The sequence below is a fragment of the Neophocaena asiaeorientalis genome, unplaced genomic scaffold (genome assembly GCF_003031525.2).
Source record: "Neophocaena asiaeorientalis asiaeorientalis breed wild unplaced genomic scaffold, Neophocaena_asiaeorientalis_V1.1 scaffold39, whole genome shotgun sequence".
Taxonomy (NCBI): Eukaryota; Metazoa; Chordata; class Mammalia; order Artiodactyla; family Phocoenidae; genus Neophocaena; species Neophocaena asiaeorientalis.
In genome coordinates this window covers 185,234-210,091 of record NW_020175670.1, presented here as the reverse complement: position 1 = coordinate 210,091, position 24,858 = coordinate 185,234, and the positions used below count along the sequence as shown (strand labels likewise).

The 24,858-nt window shown below is 36.7% G+C and overlaps 1 protein-coding gene across 2 annotated transcripts in view; it reads left to right on the top strand.

Moving 5' to 3' along the window:
- ATP10D (ATPase phospholipid transporting 10D (putative)) overlaps positions 1-24,858 on the top strand; it is a 115,435-nt gene that overhangs the window by 34,765 nt on the left and 55,812 nt on the right. For both annotated transcript variants that reach the window (XM_024731670.1, XM_024731671.1), the window contains exons 2-8: positions 2,629-2,954; positions 5,199-5,393; positions 15,849-16,053; positions 17,192-17,277; positions 23,656-23,762; positions 24,053-24,184; positions 24,665-24,792. In XM_024731670.1, the coding sequence (XP_024587438.1) occupies positions 2,665-2,954; positions 5,199-5,393; positions 15,849-16,053; positions 17,192-17,277; positions 23,656-23,762; positions 24,053-24,184; positions 24,665-24,792 (1,143 nt within the window). In that variant the 5' untranslated portion in view covers positions 2,629-2,664. The remainder of the gene's footprint in view (positions 1-2,628; positions 2,955-5,198; positions 5,394-15,848; positions 16,054-17,191; positions 17,278-23,655; positions 23,763-24,052; positions 24,185-24,664; positions 24,793-24,858) is intronic.

Below are 24,858 nucleotides of genomic sequence, written 5' to 3'. Positions count from 1 at the left end.
GAATTTCAGGGATCCACTTATACTTGGGTAGTTTTCAGTAGTAAATATTACAATACTACCAAATCCTAGTTGGTTGAATCTGCAGATGCCTAAGGAATGGTGGAAATGGATGGCCAAGTACACGTTATGGGTAGATTTTCTACTTTGAGGAAGGTGGGCACTCCTAACCCCTACATGGTTCAAGGGTCAACTATACCGAAGTGAAAACTAGGCTTTTCAAATTACTTCAGAGACAGATTTTTAAAACATTATATTGAAAAGATAGGATTATTTTGACCAGTTTACATTGATTTAGCTCTCTGGACAGATCATTGAGAGAGCAAACTCCAAAGGGCAGCAAACTGATGGGGGTAGAACTTTTTTTGTATTGTTTCCATGACTAGTATAAAGCTGATAAAACCAACTTTATGGGTATTTTCTCTAACAGTAGACGCTATGTATTGTGGATCCAGGCACAAATACACACATTTGGAGGCCAGTGTATCCTTCCCATTAAAAGTGACTTTCTGCCTGTTGTTTGTTTGCTTTAGATCATATAAATTTTAAAGATCTGATGACTTCTTGTGAGATTGTGATTCAACTTATTTTCTGTAAATACAGTGATGAAATGATGCTACATAACTGTAATCCCTGGAATTGCTTAAAGACCAGTATAGAGTAAACAAGTGTATTAGCTAGAATGGATTATTAAAAATAGTGATTCACTGGAATTACTAGAATAGGACCAAGTCTTTCAATGCTGCTAGGTAATGATTTATGATTTCAGATCCACGAATGCTGGATACAGTTTTAACGTCCTTAGGGGGAAACTATTAATTTCTGATTAGTATAACCCTTTAGAGAAAATATCAACAGACGTGTTATAAACTTAAAATGAAGCTTAGGAAGGAAGCAAGCTTAAATAATTTGCCCAGACTATTTCAGTGCCTTGAACAATATTTTGCACTTGGGATTGCATTTATATATTTACGTACCTATTGCCTCACCTAGACCCTGAGATCCTAGAGATGAGGATCCAGGTCTTAATCATCTCTGTGTCCCTAGCCAGTGTAGTTTCTAGCACATAACCTAGTTTTTCTGCAAATGCGGTCATGGACCACCTGAATCAGATTCATCTGGGGAGTTTTGTTACCAATTCATATTATCAGGACGCACCCACAGATTTACTAAAAATCTCCAGAGGTGCACTCCAACCTAAAACGATCAACTAAATGCAATGACATTGATAAAGCAAGGATAGAAAGTAAGGCCTCCAGACCTTGCCTCCACACACTTGCTGACATGCTCAATGCTCATAGCCTGCTGCATGAACTTTGGGCATCTGCTAAGTGCCAGCTACTCTGGATACAAAGTTAAACGAAGCACATTAACCGCTAAAAGCAGACTGCTGAGTTGGGAAGATTTGATTTGAGTCAGCCTTACCTACTTATTAATCACGTGAATTTCAGTATGTCACTAAACTTCTCTAAGCCTGTTTCCTCTTTCGTAAAATGGAAATAATGACTTTGTCATAAGATTGATGTAAATACTAGATACGATGAGGCACGTAAAATGCTTTGCAAAGTGTTTGGAGTAGAGTGTGCTCTTAATAAATATTAGCTTTTTTTTTTTTCCCTTTTTTAAATTAATGGGCATACGTTCTAGTCAGGGCTGAATTTCTTGGAAAATAAGAAGCACTTGAAAATGAGGAAAATAAGGAAGAGATTAGATAGGAGTTAGGTTTGTTTTCTATCACACCACCCCCAAAACATGGTGGTGTAACTTCTACTGACTCGCAGTTTGGTGGGTTGGCAGTTGGGGTTGTGCTCAGTTGGGACAGCTCATCTCGGTGCTAGATTGTGTCCTCTGGGCACACTCACGTGTTGGCAGTCAGCTGGCAGTCAGTGGCCTCATTCATATGTTGACAGGAGCAATAGTTGCTAAGTGGGTCAGGAGTACTCATCATCTAGGAGACTGGCCTAGACTCAGGCATGTGGTAGTGGGAAAAATGGAGTCAAGGAAGTCTCGTGAGCAAGCACTTTTCAAGCCTCTGCTTGTATCAGGTTTACTAGAGTTTCATTAGCCAAAGCAAGGCACATGGGCTAAGCGTAGCTGCAATGGGTAGAGAAAGACTTCACTACTTGATGGGTGAAAGGATGTGCATACAGGGATGGAAAGCATTTGTGGCCATTTTTGTTATCTGCACAGAATGGGTTTTACTGACTGCTTACTCTATATCAGGGTTTATGCTAGGTGATTTACATGTTATTCCCTTAATCCTCACAACAATTTCTTGACGTGTGGCAGTCCCATTTCATGGATGAGAAAACTGATGATAAGTTAAGAGACTTGTACGTAGTAAGCCCAAATTATTTGCCTCAAGTTGTGGAGTAGCCTTTTAGGGGCTGTCTCTTGTTGCTTAGGTGATCAGCCCATGAGGCAGAAGGTGTATGCTCTATTTCATAAAGATCTGGTTAAAACGGAGTTCCAGTGACTCGCTTTACTCTCACGTTGATACCTTGAGCCATTGAGTCATTCGTTTATTTAATATAGAAAAAAATTTAATTTTACTATTATTACTATTCTTTAAGACTTTCCAGAAGCTTATGAGAAGTATTTTAGTGGGTTTTTCTTTGTTTGTTTTGCCAGATTACCTACACAACCTGGATCTCACCGCATTTGGACATGACTGAGCCTCTTCAATGGGCCAGATATCACTGGCAGCGGCCGACTGGCAGTGAAAACAGGGACGATCATGAGAGGCCATACAGCTATTCCTCTTTCCTTGCCTTCAGGGGCAAGTCCTCCCAGACCCCCAGACTGGCAGGAAAGCACCGGGTTGTTGTTCCCCACCTCCAGCCCTTCAAGGACGAGTACGAAAAGTTTTCTGGAACCTACGTGAATAACAGAATACGGACAACGAAGTACACGCTTTTGAATTTTGTGCCAAGAAATTTATTTGAACAATTTCACAGGTACTTTTATTTTTTGGGAAAATAATCTTAGAATGTTCTTGGTCATTCTAATTGATATATAAGATTTTTCATTTTCATAACATTGTTACCTAAGCCTAAGGCTTGTGACGTTATCTTTGACAATTCTGGTAGTCTGTTGTGGAACGATGACCTCTTACATTCACATAACACTTTATAGTTAATAAGATGCTTTCTCATGACAAGAGACAATATTGTTACCTTCATATTACAGATTAGGAAACTAAGTTTGGCACAGTGGTTTAGCCAGTGTGATGCCGAAAGCAGACGAGGGACTATAGCCTTGAGTCTTACTCTTGCTTTGGTGTTTTCTCCATTAAACCGTGGTGTATTTTAATTCTAGCTTTTTCTTCTTGATAATAGGAGAAAATAGAGCTCTGAAGCAAATTCAGATGTAAGCTGTAAGGTTAGGTGAAACAAAGACGTAATTCAGAGTAATATGTATTTATGGAAGCTCTCCGATCAGGTTAGGTATTGAAGGGAATGCAAGGCTAAATGGTGCTTCTTTCCTTACAGAGTTTTATGTTTAGGAAGGGAAACAAGATGTTTATACAATGAAAAGGCATAGTGGATGGGATGAGTGTTATAAGGTGCTACCAACTAGGATGGAAACCTCAAAAAGAGAAATAATACTACTAGCCAGAGCTATAGAAGGGAAGTGGCATGTTAACTTAATTATGAAGGTTAAGATGTTCAAGGCAGAGGTGTCTGCAAAGCACATTTCAGATGGAGGAAGGAATATGAGTAAAAGCAGAATGGCTGTAGCATAGAAGATTTGCTGGAGGCCTGGGAAGTAGTCCTCTGTGACTAATGCAATTAGAGGCAAATTGAAGGCAGGAGAAAACATCTAGGAAAATGCTGCATATATCCCGGAGAGTTGTAATGGAGACCTGAACTTAGAACAATGTGGGGATAAAAAGGAGGATAATCTATTACAGATACTATGGATTAGATGTAGGGAATTAAGTGAAAGGAGTCAAAAGATGATGTGAACAAGTTGAGATGTGATGACCAGGAGGTTTAACAGAAAAAGGAATGACAGGAGTAAAAAGAAGCTCAGCTAGAAGATTATTTTGTTTTTGTAGATGATGAGTTTGAGATGCTAATATCACTATAGAGATTCTCAGCATTTGTTATTCATTTCACATACATTCATTCTCATTTTTCATTTTATATACGTTCCATATACATTCATGGAACAGTGGATATGGTTAAAGTACAGATGTGAATTTATTGAATTAATGGCTTTAACTGCTGTGGGTATTTCTGTCTATGGGAGCTTGCAATCTAGTGTCCTTGATGGAATTAGAACCTGGAATTTGAACAGAGTTCAGGGCCTAGCCCTATAGATTTGGATGTAGTTCACATGGAAATCATTGAAGCCACAGAAATAGCAAAAAGGGCTAAGAAAAAAATTTCAGGGTAAAAGGAATTAGAGGTGAGGAAGGAGGGGTATGTGTAGATTATTCTGAGAAGTTTGGTTATGGGAAAAGTATGTAACAAAAATTCAAGGAACCATGCAAGATTGAGTTTTTGTTTCTTTCTTTTAAGGAAAGAGGCCGCCTGAATTTGCCTTAGGGTCCAGTGGGGAAATATTTGAATATGTAAAATAGAGGAATAGAGGAAGCTCCTTAAAAAATCGGTTCTGAGTAGCATAAAAGCAGAAAAGGAAACATTGATCTTAGCGAAAAGCAAACCCTCGGGCTTTTCTAATTATTGGGCTGGCCAGAAAAGTTTGTTGGGGTTTTCCCACAAGATGTTATGGAACTTTTTGGCTGACCCAGTATTTTGAGCCTTGTTTGAATCTTATGTTTGGACAATCAAATCAACTTCTGGAAGTTAGAGAGTTGGTTTTTGTTGTTTTTTTGTTTTTACAACACATTAACTCTGAATTTCCTCTTAAGTTTTTTGAACTTTTGAAAAGAAAATAGTACTTCCTACTGTGCTTTATATTTATGTGTTATACAACTCAAGACTGTCACATTGCAATACTTACTATAATATATGTAATATCTCACATTTATTAAAGTATGCTCAAGCCAGATGTCTGGGGGGGTAATAAATTGTTCATTCAGATTTGTTAGATTTTGCTAGTTCTCTCTGTTTTGTAGCATCCAAAATCAGCCGATAGAAACTTGTAGGGAAACACAGTCAGGTCTTTCACCTCTTTTGCTGCAGGCTTTTACATGATATGTTAATACCTCCTTGTGTGTGTTTGGGTTGCAGAGTCGCCAATTTATATTTCCTGTTTCTAGCTGTCCTGAACTGGGTGCCTTTGGTAGAAGCCTTTCAAAAGGAAATTACGATGCTGCCTCTGGTGGCTGTCCTTACAATTATTGCAATTAAAGATGGCTTGGAAGATTACCGAAAATACAAACTTGACAAACAGATCAACAACTTAGTAACTAAAGTTTACAGTAGGTAAGTGTAACAGGAGCTGTGCTGGGGAATACACAGGCATCATTTAGAAACATGCAGAATGTTACTTTTTCCCCCTTAGGTGTGACTAGGACACTTGGGGGGGGGGCGTGTTTTCAACAAATATTTATTCAAGTCCCACAGGGAATTAAATTCCGGCATCATAGGAAAACAATAATGTGTAAGCCATTGTCACCCTGGGAGTTGATAAAGCAAGAGCTTCGATAATTTAGGCATAAGTGGAACTGAAAGGATTAAACTTCAAACCATAAGAAGGAAAGCAAGCAGTTAGTTTTTAATCCTAGATGTTACAATTTGGGATTAAGAGAGGATGGGATATGAAAAACATGAACGAATATGGAAAAACAACATGGGATATGAAAAAAGAGAAGATGAGCTTCCTGTAGAGGAAAGGAATTGTGAGAAATGGAGAAGTGTGTTCTTTTTTGTGCACAAAGCCAGCAGCCTATAAAACCCTTCCTGCTGCAGCAACAACAACCTCCTATTCGTAATAGGAGGTCTTTTCAGAAGCACATTTGCTCTGTTGGAGACTTGTATTTCCAGTATTTATGAAATAGAAAGCCAAGAATAAAGTCCGTTAAGGTGAGTTTTGAACTCTGCTGTTTATGAATGACTACATTTATGAATGCTAAAATGCTAGTGTCTGGAGACAGTTATTTATCACACTGGGATGTATTCCTTCAAGTCACATGCATATTGTGGTAGGGGTAAACCCATGGGGGACGGTTTACAAAATTGGGATTCTGCTACATATATTTTATTCTAATTCTTTTAGCCTAATATTACACCATAAATATTTCCCATGTCTTTAACCTTCAAGAAAGTACTTTTAATAGCTGCATTGTCTATAATACGACTCTAAGGTAATTTAACATTTCCCATATTTATATAATTCTGAGAATGTATGTTTCAGTGAGTATTCTTATACAAAAGTGTTGAAGATCTATGATTATTTCAGCATTATAATTAGAACTGGAATTACGAGATCAAAGAGGAGGAATATATTTTAAAATTTATTTTACTGAAGTATAGTTGATTTACAACGTTAATTTCTGCTGTGCAGCAAAGTGATTCAGTTATATGTATATACATTCTTTTTTATATTCTTTTCCATGATGATTTATTACAGGATACTGAATATAGTTCCCTGTGCTATACAGTAGGACCTTATTGTCTATCCATTCTATATATAATAGTTTGCATCTGCTTATCTCAAACTCCCAATCCATCCTCCCCCACTGCCCTCCCCCTTGGCAACCACAAGTTTGTTCTCTATGTCTGTGAGTCTGTTTGCTAGATAAGTTCATTTGTGTCATATTTTATTTTATTTTATTTTATTTTATTTTTTTGCGGTACATGGGCCTCTCACTGTTGTGGCCTCTCCCACTGCGGAGCACAGGCTCTGGACGCGCAGGCTCAGTGGCCATGGCTCACGGGCCCAGCCGCTCCGCAGCATGTGGGATCTTCCCGGACCGGGGCACGAACCTGCGTCCCCTGCATCGGCAGACGGACTCTCAACCACTGCGCCACCAGGGAAGCCCGTGTCATATTTTAGATTCCACACATAAGTGATATCATATAGTATTTGTCTCTTTCTGACTTACTTCGCTTAGTATGATTTCTAGTTGCATCCATGTTGCTGTAAATGGCATTATTTCATTCTTTTTTTATGACTGAATAGTATTCCTGTGTGTGTGTGTGTGTGTGTGTGTGTACTTTATCCATTCATCTGTCGATGGACACTTAAGGTTGCTTCCATGTCTTGACTATTGTAAATAGTGCTGCTATGAACATCGGGTTGCGTGTATCTTTTCAAATTATGTTTTTTTTCTGGATATACACCTAGGAGTAGGATTGCTGGATCATATGGTAGCTCTATCTTTAGTTTTTTAAGGAACCTCCATACTGTTTTCCATAGTGGCTGCACCAATTTACATTCCCACCCACAGTGTAGGAGGGTTCCCTTTTCAAGAAGGAATATATTTAAGTCCTTATTTGGGTGTCTTTTGTGAAAATAAATTACAGCGTTTATAATGTTAATTCTCTGGAGTTCCCTTTCATGAGAAATGTATCTACTTCTTAAAAAGTCATCATTAGGAATAGATTTGTGAAATTCTGAATATGTTAACTGCTTTACAAGTAAGGGTTTGGTGTTACTTGTTTTCATTTCAGAGTTTGGAAAGCTTATGGAATATTCTGAGCATGGTGAGTGTGTTAACTTGGCCTGAGGGGAGTAACCAAGTAAAGGGGCAGTAATCAGAAATTAAAAGTTAGAGAGGGAATTTGAAGCCTACTGTTGGAGACACTCCAATGACCAGGATAGTGTTTAGACATTGAGTAAAGGAGTTCTCCAGAGAAACAGAATCAATAGGAATAAGATTTATTTTAAGGAATTGGCTCATGGGATTGTGGAGGCTAAGAGTCCCACTATCTTCCATCTGCACGCTGGCGTCCCAGGAAGGCCAACAGTGCAGTTTGAAGGCCAGAGAGCGATGGCGTAGATTCCAGTCTGAGACTGAAGGCCTGAGAATCAGGAGTGTCAAGGGCGGATCAGTGTCCCAGCTCAGTCAGGCAGGCGGAGAGTGAATTCAACCTTCCTTCACCTTTTTGTTCTATTCAGGCCCTCAACGGATTGGATGATGCCCACGCACACTGGGGAGGGCCATCTGCTTTACTCAGTTCACCAATTCAAACGCTGATCTCTTCCAGAAACACTCACAGACACACCTAGACATAATGTTGAACCAAATACCTGGGCATCCTGTGGCCCAGTGAAATTGACTCATAAAATTAACCATCACAGATATTTTCCTTTAGTGGTAGAGAATGCATCTTTTGAGTTAAGAAGTAACATGGTAAAGGTTGTGCTTTAGGAGGATTGGTCCTCTCAGGTCATGGGAATGGCTTCTGTATAGATCTGCCTCTACTAATCAATCCAGGGTACTGTTGGGAGTAGATGCTAAGTACAGGAGGGGATTCATAGAAGAGATACTGTGAAGAAGAACCCAGTGGAATTTGTTGAACTTTTGTGATTTTTTTTTTCTGCTTTGGAGGATAAAAGTACCACTGATAGAAACAGGGAGCATTAAATTCATCTCGGGTAGAGTGAACTGTAAATGATAGTAAGACAGGCATCTAAGTGGAAATGCCCAGTGGGCAAATAGGGCACGAAAAGCTACAGAGAGAAATTTCAAAGTCATCAGTCCCTTTACGAGTTAGGAGTTTGACGTGAATCCTCAAGGGAGAAAATGTGAAGAGCTAAAAGACTGAGCTTTGAGCCCAAAGGTAGGCACCTGTTTCAGCCTTTGGAAAGACTTCAGAGGCTCCATTGGACAGATGCTGTCACTATTCTGAGATCTCAGAGCATTTGGCATATTTCTTGGGTTGATTTCGGTGCTCTGATACAGACTCAACTTTCATAAGACACTAATTCTAAATTTGTCTGACTAGAGATTCTGTTCTATTCTAGTTTCCAAGTCAGAATAAATGATATCTAAGTTTAGAAGTTTAGTTTTATAATAAACAGAAGTATATTCTGAACAAATTTAAGTTCACTCGACTGAACCAAGAGTTCAGCCAGATGACATAATTTTGTTGTTGTTGTTTTGGGAGGACAGTAATTCAAAGCCTTGTCCTGATGGTGGACATTTGTCTTCAGTGTTACATGAGCCAATGGTTAGGGAAGACTCCTCTGAAGAAGTGATATCTAAGCCAAAACCTGTAGGATTCTAAATTTTGTTCATTATTAGAATTCTTTTTTTTTTTTTTGGCGGTACGTGAGCCTCTCACTGTTGTGGCCTCTCCCGTTGCGGAGCACAGGCTCCCGACACGCAGGCTCAGCGGCCATGGCTCACGGGCCCAGCCGCTCCGCGGCATGTGGGATCCTCCCGGACCGGGGCACGAACCCGTGTCCCCTGCATCGGCAGGTGGACGCTCAACCACTGTGCCACCAGGGAAGCCCCATTATTAGAATTCTTCAGTGGCTTTCCCCAAATTGATTTTAAAGGCCTATTATAGAAAACAAAGTAACTTTTTTCTCTTTTGTAAGATGATGTGAACTGTACTTAAATAAGGAAAAATTAGTTCTTTTTTTTTTCTTATACTCATGTCTAATCTAAAGGGAACCAGAAAAATTGATGTATAGAAAAAATGAAAAAATAGTTCATGGTTTTTATTTTAAAGTCATAGAGCACTTTACTGAAACAGTGCTGTGAATCATTTGATGACATTTAAATGCTTATTACGTGCCAGGGATAGAGAGGTGAAATGTTCATATAGTCTCTGCCTTCAAAAAATAGCTGTAGGAAATAGGATTTTACAGTGATTATACGATGAACAAAATCCATATTTTGACCAATTTTAAGATTGCTCACCTAATGCCAAAGTTAGCAAATGGAAAGAATACTTATATGTATTTTTATATACAAATTCTTGTACATAAATAATTGCTGATTTTTAGTGCTAGTTTAGAGTTGTTGCTGTGTGTTTGTTTGCTTTTTTAGCTTATTCTAAAAAGTTCTAATCCTGATTCCTTCACTTAGTAGCTGTGTAGCCTTGGGCAAATTATGTAACTCCAGTTATATTATTATAAACTCCAGTTCCCTTCATTATGAATAAAATAGTATAAAACAGTAAGCATAGTACCTAACCCTTTCAAGTGCTAAGTAAAGGTTAGCTATTATGATTATTGTAAGTTAATAATGACTGTAAGCTAGAGTTTGTCACATGATCAAGTCATTTAATTAATATTTGAGAACTTGTTCAAACATTGTATGATTTTATTAATTCTAAAATTCCCTAATGGGAAACCTGGTATAATTTTTTTCTCACGGGTCCCTTTAGACATAGTTTGGATCTGTTTTAGATGATTTGCATATAAACGTAAAGATGAGATGCAATATTCTTTTCAGTTGTTTAAGGTCTAGTCCAAGATATCACTTTATGATTGCATTTCATAATAGAATTGGGTAGCTCTTTATGTCTTTTTATTATATTCTATGTAATTTGCTTTTGTTTGGTGTAGAAGAAATAATGCTTACATTCTAACCTGTCATCCCTTGTTCTTGGAACAAATTATAAGGATATAAAGAAATAAACGTGGGCTCTAAGACCATGTCTTGTTGATTTAAGTTAATGTACTAACTTAAATTCCTATTAAATACAAAGAAATTACTTTAGAGGACAAATTAATTCTCAGTAAAATTAAGTTGAAAGTATGCAGCTTTTAAATCTTGCAAGCGTCCGGAAGAAGCATACTAACATTTCTATGCAGATAATTTGGTTCTTATTTATAATAATACGTGGTCTTTCACAAGGTGCTTAATTTTCTTTGGGAAAGTATCATAGGGAAGTAACAAATGCTAGAATAGAAATTAAACATTTAAACCCTATTACACCGCAATTACATTAGAATGAACTATTATCCAAAACCTGCCTTTAAAATGGCAACCATTCGTAAGGTTTTAAGGTTTGCTTCAAGGATAATAGAAGTGTGCTGAAAATAAAACTATTAATCATCCAGCAAATTTAAGTGCTTACTGTGTTGTAGGCACTGAGAGATTTAGAGGTTTAAACAAAAAACAGATAAAATGCCTGCCCTCCAGGAACTTATACTGTTTTCTGATCTTTAAAAATCACCATATTGTTGGTGTTAGGAGTTTAAAAATACTAGCTAATGTTAATATTTTAGAATTATCTCATAAATTCATAGAATTTTATGATTCTTGAAATGAGACTAAATATCAGTGGCCTTCTAAGATATTAACCTTATCGATGTGTGACATTTTCCAAAGCAGTGGTTCTTGAAATTCACTTTCTGATACACAATTAAACCATGTTTTGTTTGGTGGTCATTGGTAAGTTACTATAGCTGGGAGTAAAGTCTAGTATTTGAGAGATGGACTCTGGAGCTACCTGCCTTGTTTCAAATCCCAGGAATACTAGGAACTGTGTGACCTGGAGCTAGTGACTTAACCTGTCAAAGTCAGTTTTTCTCGTTTCTAAGAGGTGGGGGAGTGGGGCATAGTGCATTCATCGTACCACCCACATAACACTGTTATAAAAATTAAATGAATTGATGAATATAAAGCATCCAGTAAATCTTAGCTGATCTTGTGTCCAATGATTATTCAGTATTTGCATTTTATAAACTGTTTTTAGTGTTTTATTGGAAAAATACTAAAGAACATCAAAAAGAAAAACTCATTCATAATCCCACTCTTCCTCTCTTTCAATTGGTTAAAGTAGGAAGTGGAAGTCCACGTTTTCTGTCTTTCCACCTCTCTCCTTCCAACCTCCACCCCAGTGGAATCACTATTAATAGTCCAGTGTATTCTTCCCAACTTTCCCCAGTGATTGTGTATTGACATAAAAGCTGTGTGACATTGAATTCTTAAGCAAAATGGGTCTAGAAGTTTGCCTGAAGAATGGATTATAAGTGCTATATCCTGACCAGTGAGAGTAATTGCAGAAGCACAAGTAACCAAGTAGATACAAGAAATTCTAGTTGTACATTTAGGCTGTGGGAGAAGGAGAAAGTTCTTTTACTACTTTTAATTCTATATCCGAGAAGGAAATATAACCTCATGTTGAGTCTACCACAATTAAAAATTCTCAAAGCTAGTTAAAATTGGCAATGAGCATTTGTCACTTAGCTTGTAGTTTCAAACATCCTGCTCTTCTCCCATGCCCTATGGCATTGTGCCTCCACTCTCACTCTGACTGATACACTGTCCCACCTTTCTTCACCTGACTCACTCTAGATCATCCTGCAAGGCTCACCTCCTCCAGAGCTAAATGTCCCAACTGTTTGCTCCCATAATAACCTGTGCATACCTCTTATAAAATTGCTGTTTGTGTCACTTTTTCAAATTTTGACCATAACTTCCATAGGGAGATCACCATATCTTAATCACTTTTGTATTTTTAGCACCTGACATGGTAACTCACATAAATTAAGGTCAGCATGTGTTTAATTGACCTGAACTAGCTACCTACTGGGAAAATTAGCTACTTTAAAAATATCCTAGTATGGACTCCAAATGGGGAAAAGTTAATTTAATTGTAAAATTGACCTCATTTGAATTTTGTTCCAATGTAGAGTAAATAAACTTGTCCCTTAGAGGAATTGTATTTCTTCTGTTTGAAAGAAAAATAAAATCCTTAACCCTAATATCAAATCTGTCTTCTCTCCCTACTTTTACAAATTCTCAGCAAATTTTCTTATAGCTTTCTTCAGAGAAAAAGTAGAGGTCATTAAGCATGAATTAGGTACTTCAGTTCTTTCTTACATCATCTACGTCTTCACCTACTTTCTTCTGACCTTACATGAAAAGGTGATTCCCTGCCTTGTAATAGTAATTCTTTCATCTGCATTCTTAATTCCATTCCTTGTTACTTCTCCATAGCCTCAAAGAACACCCTCCAACGCTGTCCTCTCTTCTACCTTGCCTTCTCCATGGGCTTCTTCCCTGCATGCTGCGTGCATGCCCAGTTCTTTCATCCTTACTGTGCTTTGCCTTACCTTCCCTTGCAGTGGCTGCTTTCACCCCTTATTCCTTTCAGGGCTAAACTTCATGAAATATTCTACTTCTTCAACTTCCAATTATGCCTTAATTCACTGGCGGTCTCACTTTCGTCTTCACTCTCCGCATCAACAGTTTCATACTATCAACTTGATAGCACACATTCTAATAACCACATATCACAGGCATGACCCCTTTGTGGCTTTTGTTACTATGATGGCTCCCTTTTTGAAATTTCCTTCTTTTTTGATTTCTCCGACATTTCCTCTTGGGTCGTTACCTTGTGTCAGCTGCCCTTTATGTACCTAAGACTTGCAAGTTTGTATTTCTACTCATGAACTTCTGATCAAAACCATCAAAATGCTGGACCTCTTCAATTTTATATCTCACTTCAAATAAAAACTTTCCAAACCAACTTTATTATCTTTACCATGATGCAATCAGTTGCTTCTAAAATCTGGGACATGGTGAAAGGCCCCACTCACCATACAAGTTAGATACCATAGTGTCACCCTTGATAACTTGGCATGTAATAAGTCAGAATACTTGTCTCTAGTAACCAAATATGTCTTGACTTAATCTGCTTTCATCCATCCTTTTTGCTGCCTTAATTCTAACCATCTTTATCCCTCTCCTGAATTATTTCAATAACTTTCCATTGGTTCCTTGCCATTCCTATTTCTAACCAGCCTGCCACCCAACAATTCATCTGTTACTCTGTAGCAGGAGTTAGCAGGTAGAAATAGAATCATATCCATTTTCTATGGAATGAAATCTCTACTCCTAGGAATGGCAGTAAGACTGAACCTTCAAAATATGACTCCTGGGTTCCTTAAAAAACTACAAATAGAACTACCATACAACCCAGCAATCCCACTACTTGGCATATACCCTGAGAAAACCATAATTCAAAAAGAGCCACGTACCACAATGTTCATTGCAGCTCTATTTACAATAGCCAGGACATGGAAGCAACCTAAGTGTCCATTGACAGATGAATGGATTAAGTAGATGTGGCACATATATACAATGGACTATTACTCAGCCATAAAAAGGAACGCAATTGAGTTATTTGTAGTGAGGTGGATGGACCTAGAATCTGTCATAAAGAGTGAAGTAAGTCAGAAAGAGAAAAACAAATACCGTATGCTAACACATATATATGGAATCTAAAAAAAAAAATGTTATGAAGAACCTAGGGGCAGGACAGGAATGAAGACACAGAGAATAGACTTGAGGACACAGGGAGGGGGAAGGGTAAGCTGGGACGAAGTGAGAGAGTGGCATGGACATATATGCACTACCAAATGTAAAATAGCTAGTGGGAAGCTGCTGCATAGCACAGGGGGACCAGCTCGGTGCTTTGTGACCACCTAGAGGGGTGGGATAGGGAGGGGGGTGGGAGGCAGACGCAAGAGGGAGGAGATGTGGGGATATATATATATATATATATATATGTATATATATAGCTGATTCACTTTGTTATAAAGCAGAAACTAACACACCATTGTAAAGCAATTATACTCCAATAAAGATGTTAAAAAAATATATATATATATATATATGACTCCTGCCTACCTTTTTTGTCTTCTCTCTGTTACTTCCCACCATGGAAAAGTAAACTGGTGTATACTAGAAAAAAATTGTTAAAACAAACCATTGATTTACCTTTCTTGATAAACTAACAAACTCTTTAGGTAAATAAGGAATTCTTTTAGTTGGATTCAACCTGGTGCATAAGATATTTTGGGAGAATATGTCCTGAAAATGTTCTTTTTAGGTAGCCCTTTGAGCTAAGTATTTCTTGAAATAACCAATGTAATTCTGTATAGCAGAAGTTATACAAGTATTGGCTTAAGGTAGCATTTCTATTTAATATGATGCATTCATTTTTAATATATAGGTCATATAGCTTAGAATATAACTATCTCCCAGCCTTCTTCAACAATGAATTTGAATACTGAGCTCCAAAAATGTAATAGAAAATAAATCTTTACTTATAAAATAAGTGCATTTTTATGACAAAATACTAGTTCTTTGCAGATATTTGGGAGGTGATAGGGGGATGAGACAGACCTTCCTAACATTTGTTGGCAGTATTGTGTGTGAAATGCTGCTTAACTAGTTATATAATAGTCTATGCCTCAAATGTCCTAATTCTTCTCTAAGGACGGTGCTTTGTGGAACTTAATTCATGCCATTGGTATGAAAAGGCATGAGAAGTTTGGCAAAAACTTTAACGTAAATCAGGGCATTTATGGCAAATCAACTTCAGTTCATGTGCCTTTCCTTTAAAAAGAATTGAATATATAGATTGGGAAAACTACACTTTTGAAAAGAGTTAAAATTTGGCATTCTCCTTTCTAGGGATCAACTGCAGCCAACGCAGGACTACTTTAACCAGTATTTCAATTAAATGATAATTAGGGGTGTTAATCTGGTGGTATAATGATTTTTAAAGTGTTGTATCTGGGTATTTATTTCATTTCTTTTGGGTTTTCTTTAATTTCTCCATCCTATCGGCCAGATAGGAAGCTCTCTTGAGAGCAGATAATGTGTCTTGGGTACTTTTAGATCCTTGATTCCTGACCACAGGATAGCACACAGGAATTGCTTCATATATGAATAAACCCATCCAATGTTAATTTTATTCAAGAACTACCCAAATAGTGTAGTGGTTCAAAATCTCACAGGAAAAGAGAATTGATGTTTTGGCAGCTTAGTAACTAAATTTTCAGGTGAAGCCAGTTGTGGAATTTAAGTTTTACCAATTCTCTGGCTTCCCCTTTTAGCATTTAACAGATTAAAATTCACCCTAACACTTTAAATTATATACTAAAATTAAAAAAAAAAACTATTATGTGTGTTTTTGGCTTGAGATTCTTTTTAAACTTTTTTTTTTTTTCTATTTTAGGAAAGAGAAAAAATATGTCGACAGATGCTGGAAAGATGTTACTGTTGGGGACTTTATTCGCCTTTCCTGTAACGAGGTTATTCCTGCAGATATGGTTTTACTCTTTTCCACTGATCCAGATGGAATCTGTCACATTGAGACTTCCAGTCTTGATGGAGAGAGCAATTTAAAACAGAGGCAGGTGGTTCGGGGATACACAGAGCAGGTAAATGATGTGTTCTCCATTGGTGACATAAACGTTTTCTTTTCAGAAGATGTCTGAGCTCATTTTCACATGTACAGATAAAGAGACTTTTTAAACTCATTTTTACCTTTACAAAATGGAATTCTAGAGAGCTTAATCCAGTTCCAGATATCAGTAGAGGTGTGCTATATTTTATAGATAATAGGATTTAATGACTTCGGAGTTCAGACGTTTCAGTCTGACAATCATATATTTCTGGGAATTGAATTTAAGAAACGCAACAAATTTTGCAATTTGGAAAATTCTTTTGCAATAGAAACAATCAACTTCTAACTTATTTTTCTTAAACTTAGATTTTTATATGTTATGTCTGATTGAAGCTGGAGATATCAATCGGTCATTGTTCCTAAAATCTGTAATTACTTATATACCAAGGCCTTTTAAGAAATTTGTAACTTTTCATGCCACAGAGCTCTGACCCTTCACCATGCTGTGGTGAGGTAAACAAGACCTTTGAAGTTATATTAACACGAGTTTGAATGAATCCCAGCTCTGCCATTTAATTACTGTGTTACTTAACCACTTTATGCCTCAGTTTCTTTATCTTAAAATGAAAATGATGATATTTGATCTATTAGAGAATTTTGTGACATATTGATATTTAGCATATTTTCATTTTTTAAAGTTTACTGAGATCAAATGCATACGTGCTCAGAGTACTCATATGTATACATATATGTGTGTATATATGTATAAATACACACGTAATCTCAGAAGCTACATATATGGTTAAAGAACAACAACAAAAGTATTTTCAGCTTTTCAGTGTCTTCCAGATAAAAGAGTATGCCCTGTAGGAGGAGAAGCTCTCTCCTGCAGGGAGTCCTGCATGGATTCCAGTACATGATTCAGACATTCCCATCACCTGAAGATATTTATTGATACTCTGGGACCATTCTGATCTCATTTATTCATTTATAATTATGCCTATACTTTCCTTCATTTGGGCAACTTGTGACAGATTTTGTGACAAGCATGCCTTTGTTTTATCTTAACAATTGGTGAAAGGATAAACACTTAAATCTCAAGATTTAACCTTGAATTTTTGTTTGGTGATTTTAAAAAACAAATAAATAATAAATAAATAAATATTTTTTAGGACTCTGAAGTTGATCCTGAGAAATTCTCCAGTAGGATAGAATGTGAAAGTCCAAACAATGACCTCAACAGATTCCGAGGCTTCCTGTGAGTGATACATGACTTACCTTTGTGGGTGTGAGTGGGATTGTATGTTACAATTATGCTTAACTCAAAAAAACTTTTGTGTACTTATACCAAGTTAAATCACTAAAGGCTGTAAGTTAAGCCACCTATAAATTTGGCTTATTTTAATTATTTGATATTTACCTATGTATATTTTTAAAACAAAAAAACCTTGTTCTTAAAATAATCCTAGACTCTCTTTCAGTGGTATGTGAATGACTTAACATGAGCTCCATGTTAAGCCCAAGACATGTTAGTTATTGGGAAGGAAGTGTTTGGACAGACAGGGCAGCTTAAGTGACATGATAGGCTGATGGTGTCCTCCTATCCTATTAGAATTAGAGTAGGTGGACAATTCAGTTGGTAAAGTTAGCCAATGATTTTGAAACACATCTAAGAAAAAGTATGGGAATCCACAACAGTGTTCATTCTGGAGGCTTCCTGTGGCATCTACATCCCTTTCCAGGGGCATCTAGAATTTAGGGTCTTATCTGATTCAGGCTGGCTTGTGCCACTTAAGTGCTTTATTTTTTGAGCCAAGTTACTTTTTTTATCCTTCCTTATTTTTAAGAGGAGTTAGTTAGACCTACTTCATAGTGGTGATCTTGTGAGGAAATGGCAGAGAAGAAAAAAGTTCCTAAGTCATTTTTTGGTACCATTACCCTGATACCGAAAGAATACAGAGACACTTAAGGGAAGATTAATATCCCTTATGAACATAGATGCAAAAAATTTACACAAATTATAGCAAATCAAACCCAACAATATATAAAAAGGTTAATACATGATGACTCAGTAGGTCTCATACCAGAAATGAAAGATTGGCTTAACATTAGAAGATCAAACAATGTAATTCACCATATTAACAAACGATAATTAACAAGTGAAAAAGAAAAACCAGGTGACCATCTCATGGATATAGAAAAAGCATTTGACAAAATGTAACTTCCGCTTTTGCAAACTGGAAATAGAAGGGAACTTTCTCAACCTGATGAAAGGCATCTATAAAAACCATACAGCTAGGATCAGACTTAATAGTGAAAGACTAAGTAAGCATTTTTCCCCTAAGATCAGGAACAAGACATGGATATTGTCTCTCACCACTTTTATTCAAGATTGTACTGGAGAGCCTAGCTAATGTAAAGAAAATGAAATAAAAGCATCAAGTAATAAAGAAGTAAAACTGTCTTTTATTCATAGATGGTATGATGGTCTTTGTAGAAAACCTGATGAAATCTACAAAAAAAGCTACTAGAATTAATAACTGAGTTTAGCAATGTTGTAGGAAACAAGATCAATATACAAAAATTAATTGTATTTCTATACACTAGCAATGAACAATCAGATACGGAAACTTTAAAAATCAATTTATAATAGCATCAGAAAAATTGAAATACTTAAGAATAAATCTGACAAAAGATATGGAAGACCTGCATACTGAAAATCACTGAACACTGTTGGGTTAAACTAAAGATGTAACTAAATGGAGAGACATACGTTGTTCATGCGTTGAAAGACTCAATATTGTTAGGACATCAATTTTTTTCGCAAATTGATCTGTAGATTCAGTGTAATCCCAATTGAAACCCCAGCAAGGTTTTACTTTTTATTTTGTTTAAGAAATTGGCAAGTTTATTCTAAAAATTTGTGTGGAGATAGAAAGAACCATTTAACTAAAACAACTTTGAAAAACAACAGATTTGGAGGGCTAATACCACCAGATTTTGTTTTTGGCATATAGACCAATAGGTCAGTGGAAGAGGTTAGAGTCCAGAAATTGATCCAGGCATTAATGGGCAACTGGATTTTGATAAAGATGCAAAGGCAGTTTAGTGGAGAAAGGTTAGTTGTTTCAACAAATGATGCTGCAACAATTATACATCTATACTTTAAAAAAACACTTCAACTTAGACCTCTTGCCACTTAAAAAGATTGACTAAAACTGGATCCTGTACTTACTTAAATGTAAACGTGAAACTGTAAAATTCCTAAAAGAAAACATGGGAAATCTTTGGTATCTTGTATTAGCCAAAGATTTCTTAGATATAACACCAAAAGCACAATCCATAAGAGGACAAAAATAATTAAATAAAAGAACTTCATCAAAATTAGAAACTTATTCTCTTCAAATGACACTACTAAGCAAATGAAAACGTAAGTCACAGACTGGAAGAAAATATTTGCAATGCATGTTTCTCATATAGGACTTGTATTCAGAATAGAGAAAGACATCTCAAAACTCAGTAATAAGTAAACAATACAGTTTTTTAAATGATCGAAAAAATTGAACAGACACTCCATCAAAGAAGATACATGGATGACAAATATCTGTGTGAAAAGATGCAAATTAAAACCACAGAGCTACAACTGCTAAATTAAAAGAACTGACTATACCAACTTTTCACAAGGATGTAGAGAAACTGGAACTCTCATGTACTGCTGGTAGGAGTGGAAATGGCTACAGCCACTTTAGCAAATAGTTTGGAAACTTCCTAAAAAGTTAAATTCACACCTACTGTGTGATCTGGTTTTTCCACTCCTAAGAAGTTACCCAAGAGAAAACATTTATCCAACATATATCCATATACCCAAGAGAAAACATTTATCTATATACTAACCTGTACACAGACATTCAAAACAGCTTTATTGGTAATAGCCCCAATTAGAAACAACCCAAATGTCCATCAACAGGTAAATAGGTAAAACAAATGGTATATCCATACAATAAATGCTATTCTGCAGCAAAAAGAATTCACTAGTGGTACATGGAACAACATGGATGCATCTCAAAATAACGTTGAGTGAAAGAATCCAGACAAGAGAGAATATATACTATATGATTTGATTTATATAGTCTCAAAAAAGAAAGCTAATTTATAGTGATAGAAAGCAGATGAGTGGGTGCCTGGGAGGGGGAAGGTAGGAAGGAAAGATTGCAGAAAGACATAAGGAAACTTTGGGGAATAATGGATATGTTCATTTTCCTGATTGTAGCGATGGTTTCACAGGGGAAACGTCAAAACATCAAGTTTTACACTTTAAATATGTACGGTATATGTATTATGATTTTTATTAGTTATTCCTCAGTCAGGTTGTTTAAAATGTTAGAGTCATCGTGGAAGGAAGTTTAGAACATCGCGGTAGCATCTTTAAGTAGCACCTGATACAGACAGGTGTTTGGGCAGGCACAGGAAGCTATGCAATGGGAAAAGGGAATAGGCTTGGTCCAGGTAAAGAGGTAATGCTAGAATTAAATAATCACGAATGAGAAGATACCAGGCAGGCAACTGAATGCAAAGAAAGGCTGACATTCCAGGTTAAGGGAGCAACACAGGTAATGGTGTAGGGGCCTGAGACCACAGTGCATTTGTGGAGTCATAAGTGGTTTAAGTGTGTTTGGAGGGTAGGTGAGCAATATAATAGATCATAAAGAGGCGAGATGATAAAGGGACGTTAGCAGATGTTCCTGTCATCAGAAACGTGCTCATAAGCCATCTCTTAGGATGAGTCATTTTCTAGTATTATTTTCTCCAGCTGTTGACTATTTACAGAATTTCCTCTTGTAAATGTCAGATTTAAGGGCTGACATTTTTTGACCTGGACCTCAGGTGCTGAGGTTTGTACAGCCTCTTACTGGGAACGCTGACTCCCCTGACAAGGTCAGTCTTGCTTCTGGCACATTTCTAGACAGGAAAGAATAGGAACTTTAGTCTATCACTGTGTGGTTTGGAATATAGAACTCTGCATAGAATCTGACTCAGAGCCTATATATTTAGTAGAGTCAGCCCAGGACGATACAGTAATTCTTTGTGAAATTGTTTTTATCTGCTAAACTAGCTCCTTATCCTTTTCCTGCTGTGTAGCCTATTTCCTAAAATCAACAAAAATTGAGATGTTCAAGCTCACTCTCTGTATGAATGATGGCTTCTCTGGTCTTCTTACTCTCAGGTAGCACTGCCTCCTTCCCTATTTGTGCCCACATTGTATGCTGAATATCAGATTTCTATAATAACACCTATAATATTTTTATTACTTACATATTTCTATATCAGTCACTTCCTGTTAGACCACAGGAGGCAAGACTGTGTAAGTTTGTTTTTCTGTCCTCAGCATCTGGGTGGGTGTGCTGGGCGCATGGTAGATATTACATAGGCTCTTGAATGGATGAGAGCTCTATGTGGACAGTCAGTGTCTCACATGGAATCTGAAAGTCCCATGCTATAATTGCCAAATACATACCCATCAAGTGCAGGACATGTTTAGAGTTTGGAGCAGGTGCAATCAAGATAGAAGTTGGGTTTTGATGTAATGATGGTAACCTAGAGTGATGTAATGGTGAAAAATAAGGATCCCAGGGGAAAAAATCTTAATACACTAAGGAACTTTGGAACTGGTACTTTTGTATATTGTATCTGTTCTGTAAAGGTTCTAGGGATAACAACTGCTATATTCATGAGGGACCAAATCAAGACTGGGATGCGTGCCTGGGAATGCTACCTAGAAATGTGAATGTTGGGATTTAACTTCCTCATCTGTAAATCCAGAAAACAGAATTAGGTTAAACCCAAGGACACTGCTAGTTCTGACCATGACCCTATGGTTTGCTCTTTGTGCATAAACCCATATAAATGAAGGAATGTGAGCACACACCTCTTAGAGTATTTTACAAATTAGAGGAGTGAAATGACAAATCTATTTTCCTCCTTTGTGGTAGGAAACCTTTTTTGAAGAGCTTTTCTTTTCCTTGTAATCCAGATAGCATGGGTAGCAGATACAATGACAATCTTCCTATACTTAATAAAGAAGAAACGACTTACAGGCTGAAGTGTATTGCTTAAAAAACAAACTAACTTTAATGCTGAAATTAAGAATGCATTTTCACAAAATAGGTGAAATACGTTGCATTTTGCTTATTTTTAAAAATTTTCCAATGAGTTTGCTCTGTATTTTTGCCACTATAGTAATTTCATCAAGTAATTACTTTGATAATTTTAAAACTGTTTTACAGAAGATTTCAAACATGCAAAATTAGGAAGAAAAGTGTAATGAACACCCATGAGCCCTCACCCAGTTTTAACTATTTCATAATCTTGCCAACTTTGTTTCAGATATCCTTCCACTTCCTTCCCTGCACCTACATCACATCATTTCAATGTCAATACTTCACTATGAATATACAGCCGAAAAAAACTTAAAAAAAAATACCCATAACATCATTATCGCATTTAACTAAATTCAGAACAATTTCTTGACAGCGTCTAATACCTAATCTTTGTTCAAATTTCTCCAATTATCTCAAAAAAAATTTTAGAGTCAATATATTCTAACCAGGATCAAAACAAAGGTCTACACATTGCATTTGGTTGATATGTCTCTAAATCTCCCCTCCGAAGAAATGGGGTCATTTAGCTTGTAGAATTTACCACATTGTAGATTGAGCTGATTGCGTCCTTCCTGAGGGTGGAGTCCCCTCTACCACTCCTTTTGCTCCCCGCTCCTCATTCTACTTATTTGTTGAATAGACCAGGTCATTTTGCCCATAGAGCTTACCACTGCAGATTTGGTAGCTTTGGCTGACTGCATCCTTGCATTGGTGGTTAACATGTTTCTCTGGCCTTATTTCCTGAAAACTGTCCAGAGGCACTTTCAGAATCTGATGAAAGAAATTCTCTCCCTAGAAAATGACAAATGTATATAGACACACACAGGGGAACATTGCATACAGTTTCAAAGGTTTCACAGTTCCCCTGATGCCACAGACCCCAGTTTGATTTGCCCTCTTAGAGGCTTGATTAGTTTCCGAGGGAGATGAGCAATTTCTGTCCTCGAACTTCTGGAGGCTGGAGGCCTGTGATGTCCCCTTGTCCCGTTGGTAGTTAAGATTGGTGTTGTCAGCCTTATCCTTTCATTATAAACTTCCCCACCAGCCTTCTACCTAATGATTTTAGCCACTGGCTATCATTGCCTAAGAGTAATCCTTGATTTCACCAGGGTCAAAAATGGTAATTTTCTAATTCCATCAAGAACTTTTCCCTCATCAGCTATTAAGTTACCCCCAAATACAGTTTCTACTAGAGGAAATAGTTTCCTTATTTGGAATATTTTCTAATTTTTGTAGCATCAATACTGGAAGTTGACAATGAATGGTAGAAAGCAGTGTTAGAAACCTGTTGTGTTTTTTTTTCCCCCCAGCCACAGTGGGTAACTGAAATAACAAAAGCAAATGCATCAGAGATTTGAATCTTTTCCTGTGAACTGCCTAACTTCATACTGTAATCAAGAATATTCAAAAATCATTTTTATTTTTACGTGGCCATTTTTGCTGTTTAAAAATAAACTTCTGTGCTATCTTTCTTATAGAGAACACTCCAACAGAGAACGTGTGGGTCTCAGTAAAGAGAATGTATTACTTAGAGGATGCACCATTAGAAACACAGAGGCTGTCATGGGCATTGTGGTTTATGCAGGTTGGTTATGCTTCTGACTTTTCACCATCATCTCCTCTGTGCTTTTCTGCAAGTTAACGTTTTCCATTTACTCAAAATGTAATCTCTAGAAGCAGAAAGGAAATTTTGTCATGATAACCTTAATCATTGGTCTCTGTTTTTCTAAAGAGATCACAAAAAGAAGCTAAATTAACAAAGTATATTGCATAGCTACTTTTCATTAAATTGTCTGCCAGCGAGATATAAAAATATGATATTTGTTACCTGGCTTTAGTTTGCACATTTTCTCACATACTGTGTTACCCATGTAGGCCATGAAACCAAAGCAATGCTGAACAACAGCGGACCAAGGTATAAACGCAGCAACTTAGAAAGAAGAGCAAATACAGATGTCCTCTGCTGTGTCCTGCTGTTGGTTATAATGTGTTTAACTGGTGCATTGGGTAGGTAGAATTTGATTATTTGCTGACATCTTTTCAGCAAGATATTTATTTAAAAGTATTTTCTAAATGAAATTTATGAAAAAGTTTGACTTTTGTAAGGGAGGTTTTATTTGCCAATAATTGCTTTCTTCACATCTTTATCTCCCTCATTCTCTAACCTGAAAAGCATTAATATTGATTATATCCAGTTACACATGGCCACAGTGCTAAAGTGACGTGGGAAGAGATGTAAGGAGTGAGAGAGACAGAGACAGGAAAATGTGTGCCGTTTGAATTTGAATTTGTTTCTTAAACGGTTGGTGTTCAACCAAAACCAATATTCTTATCTCTCTTTCTTTAGGAATAAAGTTCTATATTTCTGTAGAGAATAAAGAACTTTATTCTGTATAGAATAAAGTTCTATATTTCTATAGGAATAAAGTTCTAAATTTCTGTAATATATACATAGCATCCTTTTGATGTCTGTACATTTTTTGAAAGGTCATGGAATCTGGTTGAGCAGATATGAAAACATACCCTTTTTTAACATCCCTGAGCCTGATGGACATGTCATATCACCAGTGTTGGGAGGATTCTATATGTTTTGGACCATGATCATTTTGTTACAGGTAATATCTATTGTACTCATCACAGAATATTAAGATCTTTGCTACTTATCCAGCACTATATGGTTT